The 22,126-nt window shown below is 35.6% G+C and overlaps 3 protein-coding genes across 5 annotated transcripts; all 3 read left to right on the forward strand.

The window, feature by feature from the left end:
- The first annotated feature begins 5,941 nt into the window (after positions 1–5,941).
- On the forward strand, positions 5,942–7,768 carry LOC125187157 (5-OH-xanthotoxin synthase-like). Its single transcript, XM_048083691.2, has 2 exons — positions 5,942–6,921; positions 6,998–7,768. Exons 1-2 carry the CDS (start codon positions 6,058–6,060, stop codon positions 7,586–7,588), a joined length of 1,455 nt encoding a protein of 484 aa, XP_047939648.1. The 5' UTR covers positions 5,942–6,057; the 3' UTR covers positions 7,589–7,768.
- A 1,401-nt stretch (positions 7,769–9,169) lies between these two features.
- On the forward strand, positions 9,170–15,184 carry LOC125188816 (uncharacterized). 3 transcript variants are annotated; one of them, XM_048085875.2, is made up of 13 exons: positions 9,172–9,352; positions 9,970–10,389; positions 10,489–10,735; positions 10,977–11,089; positions 11,797–11,876; positions 11,975–12,116; positions 12,193–12,273; positions 12,365–12,469; positions 12,553–12,735; positions 12,817–12,909; positions 13,003–13,142; positions 14,718–14,784; positions 14,859–15,184. In XM_048085875.2, exons 2-13 carry the CDS (start codon positions 9,997–9,999, stop codon positions 14,976–14,978), a joined length of 1,764 nt encoding a protein of 587 aa, XP_047941832.1. In that variant the 5' UTR covers positions 9,172–9,352; positions 9,970–9,996; the 3' UTR covers positions 14,979–15,184. The 3 variants fall into 3 exon arrangements, 2 of the variants coding, with proteins under 2 accessions (XP_047941832.1, XP_047941831.1); XM_048085874.2 differs by having other exon boundaries at positions 9,173–9,352; positions 9,964–10,389; XR_007170778.2 differs by lacking the exon at positions 14,859–15,184 and having other exon boundaries at positions 9,170–9,352; positions 9,964–10,389; positions 12,992–13,142.
- A 2,088-nt stretch (positions 15,185–17,272) lies between these two features.
- LOC125187209 (cytochrome P450 71A1-like) lies at positions 17,273–19,070 on the forward strand. Its single transcript, XM_048083755.2, has 2 exons — positions 17,273–18,244; positions 18,320–19,070. Exons 1-2 carry the CDS (start codon positions 17,348–17,350, stop codon positions 18,908–18,910), a joined length of 1,488 nt encoding a protein of 495 aa, XP_047939712.1. The 5' UTR covers positions 17,273–17,347; the 3' UTR covers positions 18,911–19,070.
- Positions 19,071–22,126: the final 3,056 nt, after the last annotated feature.

Genomic DNA, 22,126 nt, shown 5'->3' on the forward strand with positions numbered 1-22,126 from the left:
ATGAAAGGTTGGAATGAGGGGGCGTAATTGAAACGTTTAATTAACATGAATTGTGGAACGATGAAATCGGAGTGGTCTATTATTCTATAATTAAATGATTCACCCTATTACGAAATTGTCTAATATATCCTCTATGTACTCAATGTTCTCTGCCACACAGAGAGCAAACAATATGTACTCAGAATCACTATACCTTGAAGACGGTTTAGGAATTCTTCTAGCTCTATCTCTGACCAACATATAGTCATTTGTTGCTGCACTGCTGGTCTCTCCTTCACTTTCCATGTTGGGTACATAATTAGCCGGGATGTTATTTTTGAAGAAACAAGAATGTCTTTCCTTGAGAAACAGAAAGAAAAATCCAGCAGCATTACTGCTGATAAGTGTTCAGGTGGAGCTTAGAGAGGATATGGCCACAAGTGAGAATAATGTCTCACAAGCAGCTGATGTGGAGCTAGAAAATTTGCCTGATCATGTACCCAACATGGAAAGTGAAGTAGAGACCAGCAGTGCAGCAACAAATGACTATATGTTGGTCAGAGATAGAGCTAGAAGAATTCCTAAACCGTCTTCAAGGTATAGTGATTCTGAGTACATATTGTTTGCTCTCTGTGTGGCAGAGAACATTGAGTACATAGAGCCGACAAATTATAAAGAGGCAATGTTGAGCAAGGAGAAAGTGCAGTGGCTGGTTGCAATGAATGAGGAGATGGATTCTCTCATGAAAAATGACACTTGGATACTAGTAGATGCACCAAGTGATCAGAAAGCTATAACCTGCAAATGGGTTTTCAAGAAAAAGGTGGAGACTACAGCAACCGGATCAAAAATCAGATTTAAGGCAAGACTCGTAGCTAGAGGTTTCAATCAGCTGGAAAGTGTAGATTATAATGAGGTTTATTCCCCAGTAGTTAAGCATAGCTCCATTCGAATTTTGATGGCAGCTGTGAACCAAAATGGTTGGGAATTGGATCAGTTGGATGTGAAAACTGCCTTTTTACATGGGAAACTTGAGGAAAGGATCTATATGTGTCAACCTGAAGGTTTTGTGAATAAGAAATTTGGCCAGAAGGTGTGCTTACTTAAGAAGAGCATCTACGGCTTGAAGCAAAGTAGTAGGCAATGGTATATCATATTCGACGAGCATATGGAACATATTGGTTTCAGTAGATGCAAATTTGATAGCTGCGTTTATGTGAGGAATAAGGCTACAGAATCAGTTACATATTTACTTTTATATGTGGACGATATGCTTTTGGCTGGGTCCAAGAAGTCAGAGGTTGAGAAGGTGAAATCAGAACTGAAAAAGGCTTTTGAAGTAAAGGATTTGGGTCAGGAAAAACGAATTCTAGGAATGGACATTGCTAGATACAGAAGCAAACAACTGTTGTGGTTATCTCAAGGAGATTATATTAGAAAGGTTGTAAAGAAGTTCCAGATTGAGAAAAGCAAGGAAACTTCAACTCTAGTGCCTCAACATTTCAGACTTTCAAAAGACCAGTGTCCCAAAAGTATTGAAGAAGAAAGGGAAATGAATCAGATTCCTTATTCAAATGTAGTTGGCAGTATTATGTGTTGGGACTACCGCAACGGAAGACACGGAAACCAAACAAGTCCTAGACGGATCTATTTAGGTGATTATGCATTCTACTCCAATTTCATGCAACAAATATAGATCTATAGATATAACATCAAATAAACACATAATCATGCATATTCGATGTAGATTCGATCGTTACCTCATAATCCATCATTGGATTGACGTTGCTAGCTGCACCACCCGGAGATCCTTGGTTTATCGACCACGAATCTTCCGTACTATTCCCTTGTCCTTGATTCTCCATCCGTGTGGGCGGATCTAGATTATCAATTAAATAACTTTGAATGGATGTAGGGAAACCCAATACAAACACCAAATCGTCTAGATCTAATCCTATGAATTAGGATAGATCAAGAACAATAATCAAAACCCTAATTTTCCCACGTGCTAGGCACGAAAATCGAGACCAAATGAGAGAGCAGAGGGAGGCGCCGATTTGCCTCCTAGGGTTAGGGTTTGAGGTGCCTTGGATTGTGTGCTAGAGTTTTACTTTCATTCATTATTTATAGTGGACCTTATTGGGCTAGTAAGGAGATCCATGGAATGACTTAAGTGTTGGGCTCACCCATTAGATAAATTACTAATTAAATCAAATGATCCATGATTTAATATATTATCAATGGAATATTATTTTGTTCCACTAAAGAATAATATTGCACTCCCATTTAAATCACCAAATTACAAATAACTTGGGTCCATTTTATTTTATAATATTTCCTGCGTTTAAGATTATCTTGATTCGTCAATTTAATTCTTTTGTCTGCTATATGATAGAATTAAATTAATTCTTCAAAGAGTTTTTCTAGTTTGAAACTTTATTTATTATTCGTGGAATAAATTCCAACTGCGCAGTTTTCTGAATAATAAATTCCTTTTTCAAACACCTCTTGGGGATCGCCCCTTAGGGATTTAATCATACCACACTGGGCACGCGAATTCTATGAAATAATATTCCAATACCTTCATGTTATTCAATTACTACCACCCAAGATATCATGAACTTGAGTTACGTACAAACTCTCACATATTGACTCAAAGTGGCGTTTGATTGAATAAACAATATTGATATTAATATCATAGACTAGAAAATACTAAACTTTCTGAAATATATATTTTCAGTAGATAGCAATAAAGAATACATTTCGGATTAGATCCTTTCAGTGCTTTACCACACCGGTGTTACTAATCTCTTCTTAGGTAAGAGAGAATTATCACAAACACCACAACCGTACCAATAGGTAGCCAAAGCCTATCTAGGTTGTGAATACATTTTTATTCTTACTAGATCTGGCCAAGTCCCCTACTGGAAAACTCATGAGGAGATTCATCGAATTTCCCTACTTGACCTTCTTAGTAAAAAGCCTTAGACTTGTTTATTATATTTCAATAATAAACCATTATATTATATTATTTATTCTCATAAATAGGTAAACAAGTGGACGTGACATTTCTCGTATACATGTACAAGCTAACTGTACAAAGGCATGTACGCTCGAAGCATCTTTTAGTATACAAACCCCAACATTATGTACTCTATGGTGTGTACTAGACACGATGTGGCTCATGCAATCAGTGTAGTCAGAGCAGGTACATGGCTTATACGGGAAGAGAGCATTGGCTAGCTCTTAAATGGATATTAAGGTACTTGAAGGGAACTGAGGGGCTTGGAATTTTGTTTAGAGCCAAGAAGAACAATGAAGGAGATGCTCTGATTAGTTACTGCGATTCAGATTTCGCTTCAAATTTGGATAGCAGAAAAACTCAGACAGGATACATCTTCAATTTTTTTGGTGCTGCAATATGTTGGAAGTCCACTCTACAATCGGTGGTCGCCCTCTCGACTACTGAAGCAGAGTATATTGCCTTAACTGAGGCAGTTAAGGAGAGCTATTGGCTGAAAGGAATGGTAGAAGAGTTTGGTTTTGAGCAGACATGTGTTACCATATTTTGTGATAGTAATAGTGTTATATGTCTGACGAAGCACCAAGTCTTTCATGAAAGAACGAAGCACATTGATGTGAGGCTCCATTTCATTAGAGATGAGATAGATAAGGGGAAGGTGAAGGTGCAGAAGGTCAACACAGAGGAAAACGCGGCCGATATGTTAACCAAAGCTCTCCTAGCACCCAAGTTCAAATATTGCTTGGGGCTGGTGGGATTGAGCAGTCAGTAATCTGGGGCGTTTGGCAGATGAGAATGGTTAGAACTGATTTGATCAACCAAGGTGGAGAATTGTTAAGTATATGGTAGAACAAATCATCATCTTAGCAATTGAAAAAGGGCAAGTCGGTTGAGTGAGCTGGATCAGTTTCAAATATTAGTTGCAACGGCTAGTTTGCAACTAACCTGAGGTTCTGGGAGCCGAGGCTGTTAGCTCACATATAAGAGCTGAGATCAGCCGTTACTTCACTCAATTTCATTCCATGAGAAGAAGAGACACAAGAGTGAAATAGAGTGTTCTATAGTTGATGGAGAATATGGCTGTGTTAGCTTAGTTATCTCTTTGTTCTTGTTTTGCTTTTGAGATCCACACTGTAATCTTGTTTTGATCGATTAGTGAAGAAGTTCCTCATTTGCCTGTGGACGTAGGCTTACGCCGAACCACGTTATATCGTTGTCTTCTTTTGTGTTCGTGTTCATTGTGTCGCAAGATTCACAAATTACACAGAATTTTAATAATATTTTAAGATTATGACTGGCCATAATGTGACCATTTAGCATCACTCAACTTGTTACGGTCAATATTAAACACAAGTTAATGACACAATTTCCATGTTTCAATAGAATTAATGATCATGGCGTTTATTATAGAATTTTTAAATAATTACGACTCCAAACCCCACTTATTAGGCCATTATAATTTGTTTCGATCACATTAATTTCCATGTTTGTTCTCACCAAATTATCTTGAAAAAAACCATGGACTACATATTATCTTGAAAAAATTCCATGGACTACATATTTGTTTCGATCACATTAATTTCCATATTTCTATATAATTAATGATAATGAAAATTAGCGTAGAACTTTTAAATGATTGCGGCTCAAAAACCCACTTCCTTGCTCTTTATCAGAATAGATTGCGGCAGTTATGAGTAGGTGCAAAGTTGTTAATTCAGCGTGATATGCGTGATATAGATTCATTATGTGTAATTTCTTACCAATTTTTTTCTTAGGTCTTTGGATTTAAATTCGCTGTGATCATATCAAATACAAGTTGATGGCCATTGTTAAAAGAAAAATAAAAACTGGAAATAAATTGCACAATTTTCTCTATATAATTAATGATAATGACTCTTACCATAGAACTTTTAAATAACTACGGCTCTATACCCACTTGTTACTTAAGCCATTATAATTTCCAAAGAAACTTATTCTATATATTTTTCTTGAAAAAAATGTTGGTCAACATAGTATTTTTTTCGATCACATTAAATACATGTTGTTGGGCATAACTAAGAGCAAAATAAATGCAAATAGAATACCCTAAAATCAAAATGCCCATTTCTATATAATTAATGATAATGACATTTACCATAGAATTTTTAAACAACTACGGCTCTATACTAGGGCTGGCAAATTTTGACACGACACGAACCGGTACGAAATTAATGGGTTTGGGTCAGAGCTTATCGTGTTCGTGTCCTTATCGGGTCGACCCATTAAGGACACGAAAATTTCGTGTCGTGTTCGTGTCGGGTTCGTGTTATCCGTTAACAATGCGTGTTCGTGTCGTGTTCGTGTTATCCGTTAATACATAATATTTTAATATTATTATTCTTATTAACACATAATATTTTAATATTATTATTCTTATTATTTTCATTTTTCAATACTTATTTTCGTGTCATTAATGGGTTTGTGTCGTGTTCGTGTCGTGTTGATCCGAAACGGTTCGTGTCGTTAACGGGTTCGTGTCGTGTTCGTGTCTGGGGGTAGCGGGTCGTGTTCGTGTTCGTGTTTGAGGTTTTTTTAACGGGTCGTGTTCGTGTTTGTTGTTATCGTGTTCGTGTCGTTATCGTGTCGACACGATAACGACCCGACACGCACGATTTGCCACCCCTACTCTATACCCACTTGTTAGGCCAGTATAATTTACAAAAAAACTTATTCTCATATATTTTTCTAGAAAAAAATGTTGGTCAACATAATATTTATTTCGATAAAATTAAATACATGTTGTTAGGCATAGCTAAGAGCAAAATAAATGCAAATAGAATCCCCTAAATTCCCATTTTTATATAATTAATGGTAATGATAATAGCATAGAGCTTTTAAATAATTACGGCTCAAAAGCCCTCTTCCTTCTATTATTAATTTTATTATCTTACTATAATACTACGATCTCCCAAAAATGTGTATCCTATTTATAAGTAAAACATGTTGTATCCCAAATAAAAAGAAGAGACTTGTTGTTCTAAAGTATCATTTCATTGTATAATCATATATACAACAAAATGATATCACTTATTTTACTCTTATGGTCTCTTCCCATAATCTTGATTCTCTACTTCCAATTACAAAAACCTAAATATGCCAACAAACTCAGACCACCGGGCCCACCAGGGCTGCCGATCGTCGGAAATATGCTCCAAATCGACGGTCGGTATCCGCACACGTACTTCCAGAGCCTCTCCAAGCAATACGGCCCGGTCATGTTCCTCAAGCTCGGAATCAAGCCCCTTGTTGTGATTTCCTCAGTAGAAGCAGTGAAAGAGATCTTGAAATCATACGATGCCATTTTCTCGGGCCGACCTTCTCTTGTCACCATGGATAAGCTGTCGTATAACAACATAGACATCGGGTTTTCCGACTACAATGACACGTGGAGGGAGATGAGGAAGGTCTCCACCCTCCATCTCTTTAGCACAAAGCAAGTTCAATCATCTCACTCCATTTTCAGCGATGAAGTGAGAAAGATGATGGAGAAGATTGCTAGAGATGCCTCTTCTTCCACCGTCACCAATTTCAGTGAGATGACGACGATGCTTTTAAATAATATCATGGTCAGACTTGTGTTTGGGGTACATGGAGGTGATCGTTTAAACCATCTTGCTCTCGGAGTTCAGAGCTTATATGCAGGCTTTTTTGTGGGGGATTACTTGCCTTGGTTTCGATGGGTTGATAGCCTCTCTGGAATGGCTGCAAGGCTTGATAAGACTTTTCACATGATGGATTCTTTTTGTCAAGAATTGATTGAAGAGCATCTGAAGCCGAATAGGCCTAAATCTATGGAAGGTGACTTCATCGATATTTTGTTAAGGATTAAAGAAAATGGAACCTCTTCTCTTACCGTAAACCACATCAAAGCAGCACTAATGGTAATGAATTTTATATTGAAATTACATCTTGATATAATCATTTGAGGAACAAGTGTTTAGGTGATTAATTTTGCAGGATATGGTTACCGGAGGGAACGACTCAGTAGCAAGTGTTATATTGTGGACAATGACATTGTTGATGAAGAAGCCTTTGGTGATGAAGAAGTTGCAAGAGGAGATAAGGCAGTTGATTGGAAAGAAAGATATGATCGATAAACAAGACATAGAGAAACTTCCATATTTGAGGGCAGTTATAAAAGAGAGTATGAGATTGTATCCACCAGCTCCACTTTCAATTCCAAGAAAGACTACTGAAAAGTGTAGTGTAAATGGTTATGAAATAGAAGCTGGAACTATGGTGTATATGAATCTTTGGGCTATTGGAAGAGATCCCGCCGCGTGGGAAAACGCGGATGAATTCTTGCCGGAGAGGTTCGTGGGGGATCAGACTACTCAGGATATAGCGTTTGGATTCGGGCGGAGAGGGTGCCCGGGAAATGGAATGGCGATGGCCCAGATGGAACTTGCTTTAGCAAATCTTTTATACAAATTTAATTGGGAATTGCCTGTTGGAATGAAGGAAGATGATATTGATTTCGAGAGTACGACTGGTGCAGCAATGCATAAGAAGAATGATCTTTGTCTTGTCGCCAAGATTGCCATATAAAGTTTCGTGTTTTAGACCCTGATCAATAAAGGATTCTAAGAAAATGAATCCATCTAGACAATATTTTGAAATTTTATACATCATCTATGTAAATAAAGGATTCAAGTAAAATGAATCCACCAAGACAATAGTTTGAAATATTATACTTACATAATGATATGAATGAGATCTATTTATCCATGCCTTTTTTTTCTTCTTAATAGATCCACCTTCAGTTCAAATTGGTTTAATGAGGAGGTTAATCTACGTGTGCACAATTATATTCTCTATTCTATTAGTCGAATTCATTCAAAAAATAAATAGATAAACTTCTATTGACATATAGGATAGTGACACGTTGGAGTCCTGATAGATGCTTATGCTATTCAAAGAAGTCTCTAATGATCCGCCTTTTTCCACCTTTTATTTTAAGTTATTCTTGAAACAGCGTCAAACGTATAGTTGATTGCTATCAAAGGACTCAAGTTCATTTCACGTTTTAAGTACTAGAATCAGCATAGGATATATGTTTATTTCATTTCTAGCAAATGGAATGTTTTACATGAATGAGTTTTTGGTCTACATCAAAGGTGTCAGAGGTTAGTATACAATATAAGCATATTTCGTATGCGTGTATATGTAGTAACTCTTTACCCATTTTTGACCATATTTATGAGAATGCACAAGAAGGTCTATTCTGAGCGGAGCTAGGGAACATATAAGAAGAGGGCTCTTCTTACTTCCATATGCTTTTGTAAGTATAGCTGATTTTTTTATTGTATTTGCACAATTTGAAGAATAAGGTGATTGCAATTCAACTTCGAAATGAAGTGGTATTTTTCTTCTGATTCATTTGTTTCATGTTTTATTGTAGGGGGGTCCTGTTCAGATACAATCAATTCTCTGAGTGATAGGCATTGCTCTTTTATGTCTTTATCTATATCATTTGCTTTGCAAGATGCAGTCTACTACCAAAGGATATGTTCATCTCATTGCTACTCTTGTCGTTTGATGATTGCCATTGTTGCTTTCTTAAAAGGAAGGGCCATGGGCCTATAACTACACTGGGCTTTTAATCAGTTTAAGCCCATAGCCTGTGTCATAATTTGTTTATAAAAATTAGCGACATGAAGTTTCCAAACTTTATTGCAGAAATACAGATTTTAAACATTACTAAAAATGTTAGGCCAGCAACTTGATAGTTAAATTACAGGATTGTCACACGAAAATCTGGAGCATTCAATAAGTCCATAAAAAAAATTATGGTGGACTTCTTTGAGGAGCTTAGTGAGGAGGCAGAGTTCATAGATCCTGATGTTGTTGTTCTAACAAGGCTAGAGATATTTGAACTCTAGTTAGTTAGTTAGAGTTCTGAAATATATAGTTAAGATTGGAGATTGAAAGGGGTGATTTTCAATGGTAGCAAGATTTTAGGTTCAAAATATTTGATCTTCAATCAGTTGGTTGTGTGGGAGTTGTTCAATACAAAAGATACTAGTAGTACTCTGTATTTTTTTAAATCAAAAAAGGTAGAGGTGTTATTTTATATAGAAAATAAAATAAAATAAAATAAAATATTCAACCTTGGCATCACTCTGATTAAAGTAAAGCAAATTTAATCGCTCCTTTTGATGAGACTGTATTTCGGCTGCCATTTTTCTTCTTCTTCTTCTCCAGCTTTTTACATGCAAACATTGGCCTGAAATCTCGAATACAAAATTCATAAATATCTCTCCACCTAAACGCCTCTGATTCTGAGGGAGCCGGCGGAGCTTATTGCCACAGGTAAATCTCTTCTCCTTTCAATTTTCTCTCTTTGCCCTAATTGATGTTGATTGAGGATTCAGACCCCAGATCTTGGATTTCTTCCCATGGATTTTGATCTGCTCTTTAATTTATTCCAACTTCCCAAATAATAATAATAAAAAAAACAATTAGGGCTTGCCAAATTTAAATTTTGGGTCTAATATCTCATCTCCGAGTTAATTTAGATTATTTCGCTTTCCCCTTTTTTTGATCTGGGGGAGGGTGATCCCTGCGTTAGTTTTTGGCCTGAGTAAATTGCATTTCTCTCTTATTTTATGAACCTAGCTTAACCTTTTTTCCTTTGAGTTATAATTTTAGCACCCGTTATGATGGGATCTCGTGATTAGATTATAGTCTCGTATTTTTTTGTTCTTATGGAAATTCTGATCCGTTTTCAGCTCCATAGTTTTCTAAAATTTTCGAGTCTGGTTGGGAAATGAGGTTTGGAACAATATAATCCTGTGGATTTTGATTTTATTTACAGAATAATCTTAGAATGAATTGATTTTATTATTTCTTTTGGTTGTGTAAATTAGGATTCAGTTGGTCTATGGTGTGCTAATATTATTCCTGAATTTTATTATGTGAAGTTGCAGATTTTGGTACCATTATTTTGTGCCACTATGTCGATGGTGGATGAACCATTGTACCCAATAGCAGTCCTGATAGATGAGTTAAAGAATGAGGACATTCAGCTACGGTTGAACTCCATACGTAGACTATCCACCATTGCACGTGCGCTCGGGGAGGAGAGGACTAGAAAGGAGTTGATTCCGTTTTTGAGTGAGAACAATGATGACGATGATGAGGTGCTGCTTGCTATGGCTGAAGAATTGGGCGTCTTCATTCCATATGTTGGAGGAGAGGAACATGCTAACGTGCTGCTCCCCCCTTTAGAAACACTTTGCACTGTGGAGGAGACCTGTGTGAGGGACAAAGCTGTAGAATCGTTATGCAGAATTGGATCACAAATGAGGGAGAGTGATTTGGTTGACTCGTTTATTCCTCTTGCAAAGGTTAAAGAGCAATATCTCTATAAGATAGTTAGTCAGATACCAAATATGTCAGTTTTGTGTCTATCTTGACTGGAGTTGTTTTTTTATTTTGAATTACAGAGACTGGCAGCAGGCGAGTGGTTTACAGCCCGTGTCTCAGCTTGTGGCATATTTCATATTGCATATCCAAGTGCCCCGGATACACTAAAGACAGAATTAAGGTCAATATACAGCCAATTATGTCAAGATGATATGCCTATGGTGAGAAGAGCGGCTGCAACAAACTTGGGAAAGTTTGCTGCTACAGTGGAAGCTGCTCATCTCAAGACAGATATAATGTCTATGTTTGAGGACCTCACACAAGATGGTAAATCGGAGTCTGAGTCTTTTGCTCTTATAGTCTTATTGAGGCTATGTCTAGAAATCACTTGAACTTGTTAAGATACCATTGGAATATACCAAATGCAAAAATTGCAACAAAAGATCAAGTGATCGAATTATTATTTTTGTTGTCTTAAATGATGGATAGCTACAAAATATGGGAAATTAAGATGGTAGATGGCACTGTGAATATACTGAAAGTTACTCATTTCAATTGATCTTACCAGATCAAGATTCTGTTCGCTTACTGGCTGTTGAGGGCTGCGCTGCTCTTGGAAAGTTGTTGGAGCCTCAGGATTGTGTTGCCCATATTCTGCCTGTGATTGTCAACTTCTCACAGGTATAGTGAGTCGAAACTATTGCTATATAGTTATGAACTGGAGCCATTTATTTAAAATTTATTCTAGTTACTTTGTTGTTGACTCTCCGTCTAAATGTGGGTAATAAGTATTTTAAGGGCATGTTTGATAAGTTAGTAATACCAAGATAGAGAATTATATATGGACATTTCTAATTGTTTGATATCATAGTTAAGCTTAACTCAAAGCCCAATATAAGACGAGGGCCCTATCTAATCTTACCAAAATTATAACATTAACCTTGTTTATGTATCTCACCAATTTGTCAAGTTAAGCCATGTTATTTCATATACAATACAAATTTAGATAATTTCTTATCTATCAAACAACAACGGAAAAAAATCATATCTTTGCATATCTTGACATGAAGCCCGTATTTCTTATCTTGTTTTACATATCTTCTCATATCCCATCTTTTGTATCAAACGAGTCCTAAGTATATATAACCTTGATAACGTTGAGTTCTAATTATGTAGTTGCTGTAATCATCATTCCTTGTATCAATATGTTGGGTACTGTTGTAGCTTATTAATTTGGGGGGAGGTTGAATGTACAACTTTTTATGCTTATGAGTTTGTGTATCTGATGATAAGTTTTCAATGCTTGTTCTTATGTTCAAGTTGATTATGTTGCCCCTTTCCTTCTTTCCCCAATGAAACCCTTTTGATATGTGTGTGTTTCTCATCAGGATAAGTCTTGGCGTGTTCGTTACATGGTTGCCAATCAATTATATGAGCTTTGTGAGGCTGTGGGGCCTGAACCTACTAGGTAAGTATCTATATCTGATCCGTTGCTGTGATTGATACGTTTTCCCTTCTTATTAGAATGATTTTCATGATAAAATACCATTTTTTATATGTTTCAAGGACGGATTTAGTTCCTGCATATGTGCGTCTGCTTCGAGATAACGAAGCAGAAGTGCGAATAGCAGCTGCTGGAAAAGTTACAAAATTCTGTCGGATTCTTGATCCAGAACTTGCTATCCAGCATATTCTGCCCTGTGTGAAGGTAACCGAAGCCTAACTTGAATTATTCAATTGTAACAGAATTAGTGACCTATTGTTTCCCATATCATTGTTTGCAGGAATTGTCATCTGATTCTTCCCAACATGTAAGATCTGCTTTGGCATCTGTCATTATGGGGATGGCTCCTGTCTTGGGAAAGGTAAAATCTGCAAGTACCGTATTACCTCAAACGTCTTGACTTTCTTAACTTCTTGGTTATTTTTTTTTTACAAATTTTGATGATTGGGCAGGATGCAACAATCGAACAACTTCTTCCCATATTTCTCTCCCTCTTGAAAGATGAATTCCCTGATGTTCGCCTCAATATCATTAGCAAGTTAGACCAAGTCAACCAGGTTTGTGCCTCCTCGCTTCTGTTGTTCTTCTTGTTTCACTTTATTAACGCCTCTACTTAGGGTTTACCTCTCTGCCCATTCAGGTTATAGGAATCGATCTTCTCTCCCAGTCCTTACTACCAGCCATTGTCGAGCTGGCAGAAGACAGACATTGGAGAGTCAGGCTTGCCATCATAGAATATATACCTCTTTTGGCTAGTCAGTTGGGTGTTGGATTTTTCGACGACAAGCTCGGTGCCCTTTGCATGCAGTGGCTGCAGGACAAGGTTCATGATTCCCTTTGATTGCCTCTCTTACCGAAGACTCCCTCAAAGTCGTACTCAGAGTTTGGGTTCTACTGTATGCAGGTTTACTCGATCCGAGAAGCTGCTGCTAATAATTTGAAGCGTCTGGCGGAGGAATTCGGTCCAGAATGGGCAATGCAGCATATCGTTCCTCAGGTTTGTGGATGGCTGTGCTGACGCTTCTTACATTTTGACATATTCCTATTTTACCTTTTTTTTGTATATAATATGTCCATAGTTTCAATGCAGGTCTTGGATATGGTGACGAACCCACACTACTTGTACCGTATGACTGTGCTTCAAGCAATCTCGCTACTTGCTCCGGTCATGGGTTCCGACATAACTTGCTCCAAATTATTGCCCGTCATTGTCAACGCTACCAAGGACAGGTATTTCCCTCTTTCATCCTCAGGGTGTTTGGCTAAGCTTATAAGAGCATCTCCAATGGGAGAGGTAAATGGATAGGTAAAGTCATATAACTACCACATTTATCTTTTTAATAATCTTATAAACTGCTCCCTCTGTCTGCGAATAGTAGTCCTATTTCTTTTCGGCACGAGTTTTAGGAAATGTTAAGAAAAGAAAGTGGAATAAGATCTCACTTGTATATATTAGTTTTAAATGATATGTGAGTGAAATGAGTTAGTGGAATGTGGGGCTTCTTTACCATTTGTGGAACTTATGAACCGAGACTCATATTTGCCGACAGACCAAAATGGAAAAATGGGACTCCTATTCGCAAATGGAGGGAGTATAATTTTATAAAAATAGCCCTAATATGGTTTGGTATTTAATCCCTCCGTCCTGAAATGTAAGAACTATTTCCTTATTAGTCTGTCTCTTAAAAGTACTCCCACCGTTCCGCGGTTGTTGAGAAGTTTCATTTTCTGCACTTGTTTTGAAAAACTGATAATAAATAGTTAAAATGGATAGAGAGTAAAGTAAGTGACAAAATAAGGTAGGCAAAAGTCTTATCTACATTATACTCTCTTACCTTACTTTTTTTCCCCACTTTATCTGTTTATTACTCCCTCATTCTCACAAAAATATGCACTCTTTCTTTTTTAGTCCGTCCCACGAGAATATGCAGTTTCTAATTTTGGAACTCTTTTTTCTCTAATGAGATGAGATCCATTTCCCATAACAATACTTTAATTACTTTTTCTCTCTATCTATCTCTTACATTACCAATTTTGGATTATGATTCATGCCGAATCTAAAATGCATGTTCTTTGGGGACCAAGGGTGTATTATTTTTTAAAAAAGAGTGCAGAAAATGAAATGACCAAACTGCTGCGGAACGGAGAGAGTATAAACTTTATAATTTTAGAATAGCTTAAGCAACACATTATGCTCCTACACATTATTTTATTTACAACTTATATCATTACACTACACTCCTAATGATGTGGAGCCCACTCTCCACTAATACTACTTACACAACCATTTGTCTCCATCTTTCTTACTTTATCAATTCTAAATTAAAATTTGTGCCGACCCAAATGTTCATGCTTTTCAGGGAAGAAGGGAGTATAATATACTTCCTCCATCCCATTGAAGATGACCCACTTTTATTTTTGGTTTGTCCCAAAAGATGTCCCATTATTGAAATTTGAAACACCTTTATCTGAACTTTATTCTCCCTCTCTCTCGCTTTACTCTCTCCACTTAACACACAAAATAAAGCTACATAAAATTACGTGTCACCCAAGGAATAGGTCATCTTTCTTGAGACCTTTTCAGTTTCACTGGTCTTCTATTTCGCTGTCTCTAACTAGAATTCTTTATCTTTATAAGCTCAATTGTCAAACACTCTGCTAAATATAAGCTCTTGAGTTATTGCGGGGGTGTTTGGTTGAGTTATAAGCTCCTTAGATGTGTTTGGCAAAATAAGCTCCTAAACTGCTTATGTATCTCCATTATCGATGTATTGTAATAATCAAAACCTCCCATCATCCTGGCAGGGTGCCCAACATCAAATTCAACGTGGCCAAGGTGTTGCAGTCGATGATCCCCATCGTTGATCAATCTGTGAGTATAACCTCCTTTACAATGTGGGATTAATTTTCTTCCAACTCTCTGAAACGTTTTCTTGCTCTTCTAAGGTGGTGGAGAAGACTATTCGTCCCAGTTTGGTCGAGCTCTCGGAGGACCCTGACGTTGATGTCCGTTTTTTTGCGAATCAAGCGCTCCAGTCAATCGATCATGTCATGATGTCTAGCTAGAAAAACGCACGCCAGTTATAGCTATTGTTGTTTATGAACCTAATTAGCATGCAAATCATTTGTATTTTGTCTCATGATTTTATTTGAGATGTGCCATTGATAGTGTTTTATAAGATAGTGATTTTCTTGTTTTTAAGCTAAGTTCAAACAGTCGCAGACTTGATACTCAACTCTGATGTCTTAATTTTAGGCCTTTCTTTGTCTAATTCTCTTGTTTTTCGAAGCCTAATAATATTCTCACCCTAACTAAATGATACAGTACATTAAGAAAAAAGCATATTTAAGTTATTGAATAATTAGATATCTTCGAGAAATAAAAGGTGTTGCATTACAATAGTTCCTCTGTCTCATAAAAATACGTGCACTTTTCATTTTAGTATGTCCCACGAAAATATGCATATTTTATTTTTGGAAAGTTATTACAATTTATTATTTTTTTTATAAACTTATTTACAACTTATACCACTGTTAAAATTGTCCATATTTCTATGGGACGGAGGGAGTATTAATATGAATCATGTGATTACAATTAATAGATGCCTTAATTAGGAGTTGATAGACAGTTGAATTCTCAGGATTAACGAAATCCAAATAATAAGAATAAAAATGCTTAATCATCTATACTATTATTGATCTATAGTTAATACGAAGTCCTCAATTACAAATTAAATACACGAGAGAAATCATATCCGATATAAATAAATTGAATTATAAATTTACAAAAGTAAATTTGATATAAATGTATTTTGTATAGTTTCTTATTATTTTTTTTTCCTTAGCTTACCTATGTTATATACTCTCTTCATCTCACAAAATTAAACTCTTTTTTTTCGTTTTGGGTCATATGACAAAAATAGTCATCTTCATCTTTTGGTATTATGTTTTTTTTCTATTATGAGATAAGCCTCACAATACTTCAAAGTTCCTATTTTTGTGAGACAGGGGAGTAGATTTTTGGACTTAAACTTGTTACGATCATATTAAACACGATGATAGCGGCTTTAACCATTGAACTTTTAAAATTACGGCTCCAAAACCCACTTGTTAGCCATTATAATTTACAAAAGAAACTTATTCTCACAAAATTATCTTGAGTAAAAATATGTACTACAACATATTTGTTTCAAACACATTAAACACAAGTCGTTGGGGCCTAGTTAAAGAGTAAAATAATTGCAAATAGAACTCCCAAACTTCCATGTTTAATGACACTTAGCATAGAACATTTAAATAATTGCGGCTCAAATGGGACTCTTAATAGTGAAAGGAAGGAATACCATTTTTTTCTTAGCTTACCCCTATTATATAGATCTTTGGACTTAAACTCGCTAAGATCATATCAAACACTAGTTGTAGGTTGTTGCTAAAAGAAAAAAATCGAATTAAATTGCACAATTTCCACCTCTATATAATTAATGATAATGTCATTTTCCATAGCACTTTTAAATGATTACGGCTCTAAACCCACTTGTTAGGCCATTATAATTTACAAAGAAACTTATTCTTGCATAATTATCTCGAATAAAACGTTTGTCAATATGGTATTTATTTCGATCATATTAAACAAATTTATTGGGCATAGCTAAGAGCCAAAATAAATGCAATAAAATTCCCAAAACTCCTAACTTCTATTTAAATAATTGCGGCTCAAAAGCCACTTCCTTAATAATACAATCTCTTAAAAATACGTATCCTATTTATAAGACGACTTGTTAAATCCAAACACAAAGAAGAGAGTTGTTGTTCTAGAATATCATTTTCGTATAAAAAACAAGATAAAAATGATGTCACTTACTAAAAGTAACCAACTTCTTCACTGAATGCATACTCATTCTTGTCACTATTCTAGATTTCTCTGCCAGAAAATAAAATTTAATCAAATAGTAATAGTATTGCAACCTTCTATATTCAACACATAATAACAACTCAGTCGCATAGCCTCTATAGAATCCAAAAATATCATAAATTCTATAGAATCCTCTCTATCTCATTCAATAAAAACAAATTAGCATTATTTATTCCTGCCATTCATAAAGTACACCTATACCTCTTCATAAATCATAATTGCTTCACCAAAAGTTGGTTGAATGAATTCATCAATATAAATAATTTCCAAAATTCCCAAAATTCCCAAAAATTCCTCCTTTCTATTTAATTAATGAAAGTGGCAATTAGCATAGAGCTTTTAAATAATTGCGGCTCAAAAGCCCACTTCCTTCTGTTATTTTTATTATCTTAATATAATTATACGACCTACCAAAAATGTATATCCTATTTATAAGAGTTAAACCTGTTGTATTCAGTATTCCAAACAAAAAGAAGAGACTTGTTATTCTAGAATATCATTTTCATATAAAAAACAAGACAAAATGATGTCACTTATTTTACTCTTGTTGTTTCTTCCCATATTCATTCTCTACTTCCAAACACAAAAATCCAAAAATGCCAACAAACTGGGACCACCACCACCAGGCCCACCGGGGCTGCCGATCATCGGCAATTTTCACCAATTCGACGGCCAGAATCCGTACAGATACCTCCAGCGCCTCTCGAAGCAATACGGCCCCGTCTTGTCCCTCAAGTTCGGAGCCCGGAAGGTCGTAGTGATTTCGAAAATAGAAGCGGTGAAAGAGATCACGAGATCAACCGATGCCATTTTCTCAAGCCGAGTTAGTACTGTCGCCGGGAAGAGGGTATCGTATAACTACCAAGACATCGGGTTTTCAGCCTACAACGACTCGTGGAGGGAGTTGAGGAAGATCGCCACCTTCCATCTCCTTAGCCCGAGCAAAGTTCAAGCAAATCACATCCGTTTCAGAGATGAACTGAGCAAGATGATGGAGAAGATTGCAAGAGATGCCTCTGCTTCCAACGCCATCAATTTCAGAGACATGGCGATGTCGCTTTTCAGTAATATTCTCTCCAGTGTTTTGTTTGGGAAGACTTATGATGATGGTGATCGAGGGTATGGAAGTGATCGTTACATTGACCTTCTTGACGAAACTCGCGACGTACTTGCAGCTTTTTATTTTGGGGATTTCTTTCCTCGGCTTCGATGGATGGATAGCCTCTTTGGATTGGAAGCAAGGCTTGAAAAGAATTTTCAGAAGTTTGATGCTTTTTGTCAAGAAATCATTGAAGAGCATATGAATCCGAATAGGCCTAAATCTATGGATGGTGACCTCACGGATATTTTGTTAAAGATTAAAGAAAATGGATCCTCTTCCTTTCCTCTTACATTAGACCACGTCAAAGCTATACAAAACGTAAAGAATTTTATAATCTAAATATAGTAGTAATAATTTGAGAAACAATTGCTTATAGGTGATTAATTTTTGCAGGATTTGTCAAATGGAGGCAGCGACTCGACAGCAACTGCTCTAGCGTGGACAATGACAGCGTTGATGAAGAAGCCTTTATTGATGAAGAAGTTGCAAGAGGAGATAAGGGGGTTGGCCGGAAAGAAAGATATGATCGATAGACAAGACATACAGAAACTTCCATATTTGAGGGCAGTTGTAAAAGAGGGTTTGAGATTGTATCCACCAACTCCACTTTTAGTGCCAAGAGAGACTACTACTAACTGTATTGTAAATGGTTGTGAAATTGAAGGAGGAAGTTTTGTGATTACAAATGCTTATGCTATTGGAAGAGATCCTGCCGTGTGGGAAAACCCAGATGAGTTCATGCCCGAGAGGTACTTGGACCTTCAGAATCCAGAGTTGATCGCGTTTGGATTCGGGCGTAGAGGGTGTCCGGGAATCGTAATGGCGGTAGCCGAGCTGGAACTTTCATTGGCAAATCTTGTATACAAATTTAATTGGGAATTGCCGGGTGGAATGAAGGAAGAGGATCTTGATTTCGAGTGTGAGCCTGGACATTTTATGCATAAGAAGAATCCTTTCTTACTTGTTCCCAAGATTGCCATATAAAGCTTAGTGTTTTAGAGAGTAATCATCTCTGCAAATAAAGGATTCTAACCAAATGAATCCACCGAGACAGTTGTTTTAGAGATTAATCATTTGTGTAAATAAAGGATTCTAATAAAATGAATCCACTGAGACACAGTATATTGAAATATTTTACTACTTATCTATATATGATAATGATATGAATGAGATGAATATGATTAAAATTCTATTGTATTAACTGAATTCATTCAATAATAAATAGATACACTTCTATTGGCATATAGCAGAGGGACATGTGACAATGACACGTTAGAGTGTGATAGATGAGTTAAGGAATGAGATCTATACTCCATTGCACGTGCGTTCGGGGAGGAGAGGTCTAGAAAGGAGTTGATTCAGTTTTTGACCTGTTTGCTATGGCTGAAGAATTGGGCGTCAAAGAGACCTGTGTGAGGGACAACGCTGTAGAGTAGTTGTGCAGAAATTGGATAAAAATTGAGGGAGAGTGATTTGGTAGAAGGTTAGTTCCCTTGTTGATATGATTTTTTGCAGCTTATTTACGTGTTTCTTTTATTGCTTTGTTTACTACTTTATTTATTTTAATAGTGAGTATACTTAAAATCCCGTTTATCCAAATAGTATGTGAGGTTGAGTATGTGACAGGCAGTGTGTAATTTTATTCCATGTGTTCGATATTTGGTACCGAGCTTTCGCTATACTAGATCTACCATTTCTACTTACAGATACTTTTAGTGCTAATAAATAATGCATCAACGCGCTATGCGTTGCGGATCGTGGACCTTTTGGCACATGCTTTGCGTTGGGGTCCAATCACGACATGGACGTCGTGGACCTTGTTAAGACTAAGGTGGTCCAAAAAGATTAGGCAGGGCTCAACGACCCACCCCAAAGACCAATTGTCAAGATCTAAGTCCACGGCACGCGGCGCAAGAAGCGAGGGTCACGGCTCACGGAGCGAATCGAATTTGAGAAAATGAATATACTGCGGTCTTCTTCTTCGAACGTATTTTGATAACAAATAGTTGACCTGGCACGGGATAAAATCTAGTTGTTCTCTAAAACTATAAACTTATACATATTTTGATATTTTCCACAAACTTTAAATTGGACTAAAATATCACAAACATTACATTTTGTTAGTTATTTCCCACGGCAGGTCGATCCCTATATCCGACTAACTTACGTACATTTTTTATCTTATTTGGCATTACTAAATTAACGTGACTTTTTTTCCTACTTGCCACAAATTAAAAAATGGTAAAATATTATTATAAACATTTCACGGTTGCGCACGTAGAATAAGTTTTTCACCGAAGATATCTTATTTTGGTTAAGGTTCAGAAATAACAAACAAAACGTAAAGTTTTTAATATCTTAGACCAATTTTAAAGTTTGCGAAGAATATCCAAATTTGACCAAGTTAAGTTTATAATTTTAGTTACCAATATCCTAAACTCAATGATTTTGCCTCCAAAACCCACTTGTTAATTCAGGCACCTCTCATATGCTACGAATTATCGCATAGTCTATATTATAGCGTGCCATTAAACATTACAAAATAAGTATACTATCACAAAATTATCTTAAAAAATACTTTGGTCAACAAATTTGTTTCATCACATTAAATAGAAGTGGTTGGGTCCTAGCTAAGATATAAACAAATGCAAATAGATTATACAAATTTTCCTAGGTATGATAATGACAATTACCATAGAGCTTTTAAATAATGGCAGCTCCAAAACCCACTTGTTATTTTTTATAATAGCTAAGGGCCGTCATAGTATAGTCTAAAATTTCACTCTTTAATTAGATTTTGTAACCTTAATTTTGTTGATTTTACGGTTTTCGTAGTCCACGCTAATGTTGTGATTTTCAGTATCATAATAGTGATAACATTGTCAATAATGACAAACTCATGTAATGATCTTGATGGTTTTAGATTAATTAATCTTATAGCAACTAAAAAAAACGCAAAATACTGATGGAATTAGTGACGATATTCAATAGCTCAACAACTAGTTATGATACCGGAAATTATAGCATTTTGATGAATATACTAATATATGCTATAATCAGGGGCAACGCAGAAATTTTTTCAGGAAGGGCTCAATTATGTACTATGTTTGTCTTCTCAAAATAGAATTTTTTTCCTTTTTTGTCCATTTGCTAAAAATAGAAATTTTCTATTTCAGAAAATTTATTTATCTCTAATAAGGTGTGATTCACTTTCCGTTGATATTCATTAAAATAGATATCGTTGGTATTGTACAAGTTTTAAGGGTCCTATTCTAATGCTTATAGCACCCTAATCCAAAATCAAGACTAAATCTCGACCCTTGGATTTTAAAATGAGTGGATGAGATTAAAGCTCACAAAATCTCAATAAATAGTAGACAAAATATCAACAATTGGGTAATATCGTCATTATGTTATCATATGATAATTTTCGTGAGTGTTTTTTTATATCAACATTGTGTATTACAAATATCAACAATATGACATTAGAATATCAACACAAGGACAAGAAAATATCAACACATTTTTATTGAGATTGGACATGCATAATATTGAGATTTTGCCTACAATATATTGAGATTTTTTGTTGCATTTGTTGAAAATAGCTGCTTATCAACATGTACGAAAATTGAAATATAATTTATCAAATTTCATCACCCGAACATCGTCGGAACATATACAATTGAGATCTCGTTGGAATCCTTATTAAATTATCTTTTATTTGATATATTTTTTGTGAAAAAATAATTTAAATTGAGAGAGTTACGTAAATTTAAAGATTTGAGATGATTTTGAGGAGAGAGAAAGTAGTTAGTTATAATTACTACATATAGGATTTAACATTAATACCCTTTTAATTTAATTAATAATTATTTAAATTTAAAATATATTACACTTGACATTATATTAACTACAAGATCTTCTAATCTAATAGTTGAAAATTGGTCTCAATTTGAGATTAGTAATTAGTTAGCAATTGATTACATCCCCAAGTTTTAATATAAAAAGAGACTAAAAAAAAAGAGTAATTACAATATTGTTATTGAAGAAGATTGAGACCTACATTAGAGATTAAAAAAAGAGGTTACTACTATAAATAGAAATGGATAATAGTTTTTTGGAATGAACTAGCATAAAAAATCTTTAATCTTGAATCCAAACAACTTAAATTCAAATTAAACAAGCAAAACTCAACCATTA

This window comes from Salvia hispanica, chromosome 5 (assembly GCF_029641045.1).
Source record: "Salvia hispanica isolate PSC_SH4W2 chromosome 5, Shi_PSC_v1, whole genome shotgun sequence".
NCBI lineage: Eukaryota > Viridiplantae > Streptophyta > Magnoliopsida > Lamiales > Lamiaceae > Salvia > Salvia hispanica.

Bases quoted from the DNA above. Each gene is read 5' to 3' on its own strand.
- LOC125187157 (XM_048083691.2), top strand. From the start codon at position 6,058: ATGATATCACTTATTTTACTCTTATGGTCTCTTCCCATAATCTTGATT. The intron at 6,922-6,997 runs GTAATGAATTTT...TTAATTTTGCAG, and splicing joins ACATCAAAGCAGCACTAATG to GATATGGTTACCGGAGGGAA.
- LOC125188816 (XM_048085875.2), top strand. From the start codon at position 9,997: ATGTCGATGGTGGATGAACCATTGTACCCAATAGCAGTCCTGATAGAT. The intron at 11,877-11,974 runs GTAAGTATCTAT...ATATGTTTCAAG, and splicing joins GTGGGGCCTGAACCTACTAG to GACGGATTTAGTTCCTGCAT. The intron at 12,470-12,552 runs GTTTGTGCCTCC...CTGCCCATTCAG, and splicing joins AGTTAGACCAAGTCAACCAG to GTTATAGGAATCGATCTTCT.
- LOC125187209 (XM_048083755.2), top strand. From the start codon at position 17,348: ATGATGTCACTTATTTTACTCTTGTTGTTTCTTCCCATATTCATTCTC. The intron at 18,245-18,319 runs GTAAAGAATTTT...TAATTTTTGCAG, and splicing joins ACGTCAAAGCTATACAAAAC to GATTTGTCAAATGGAGGCAG.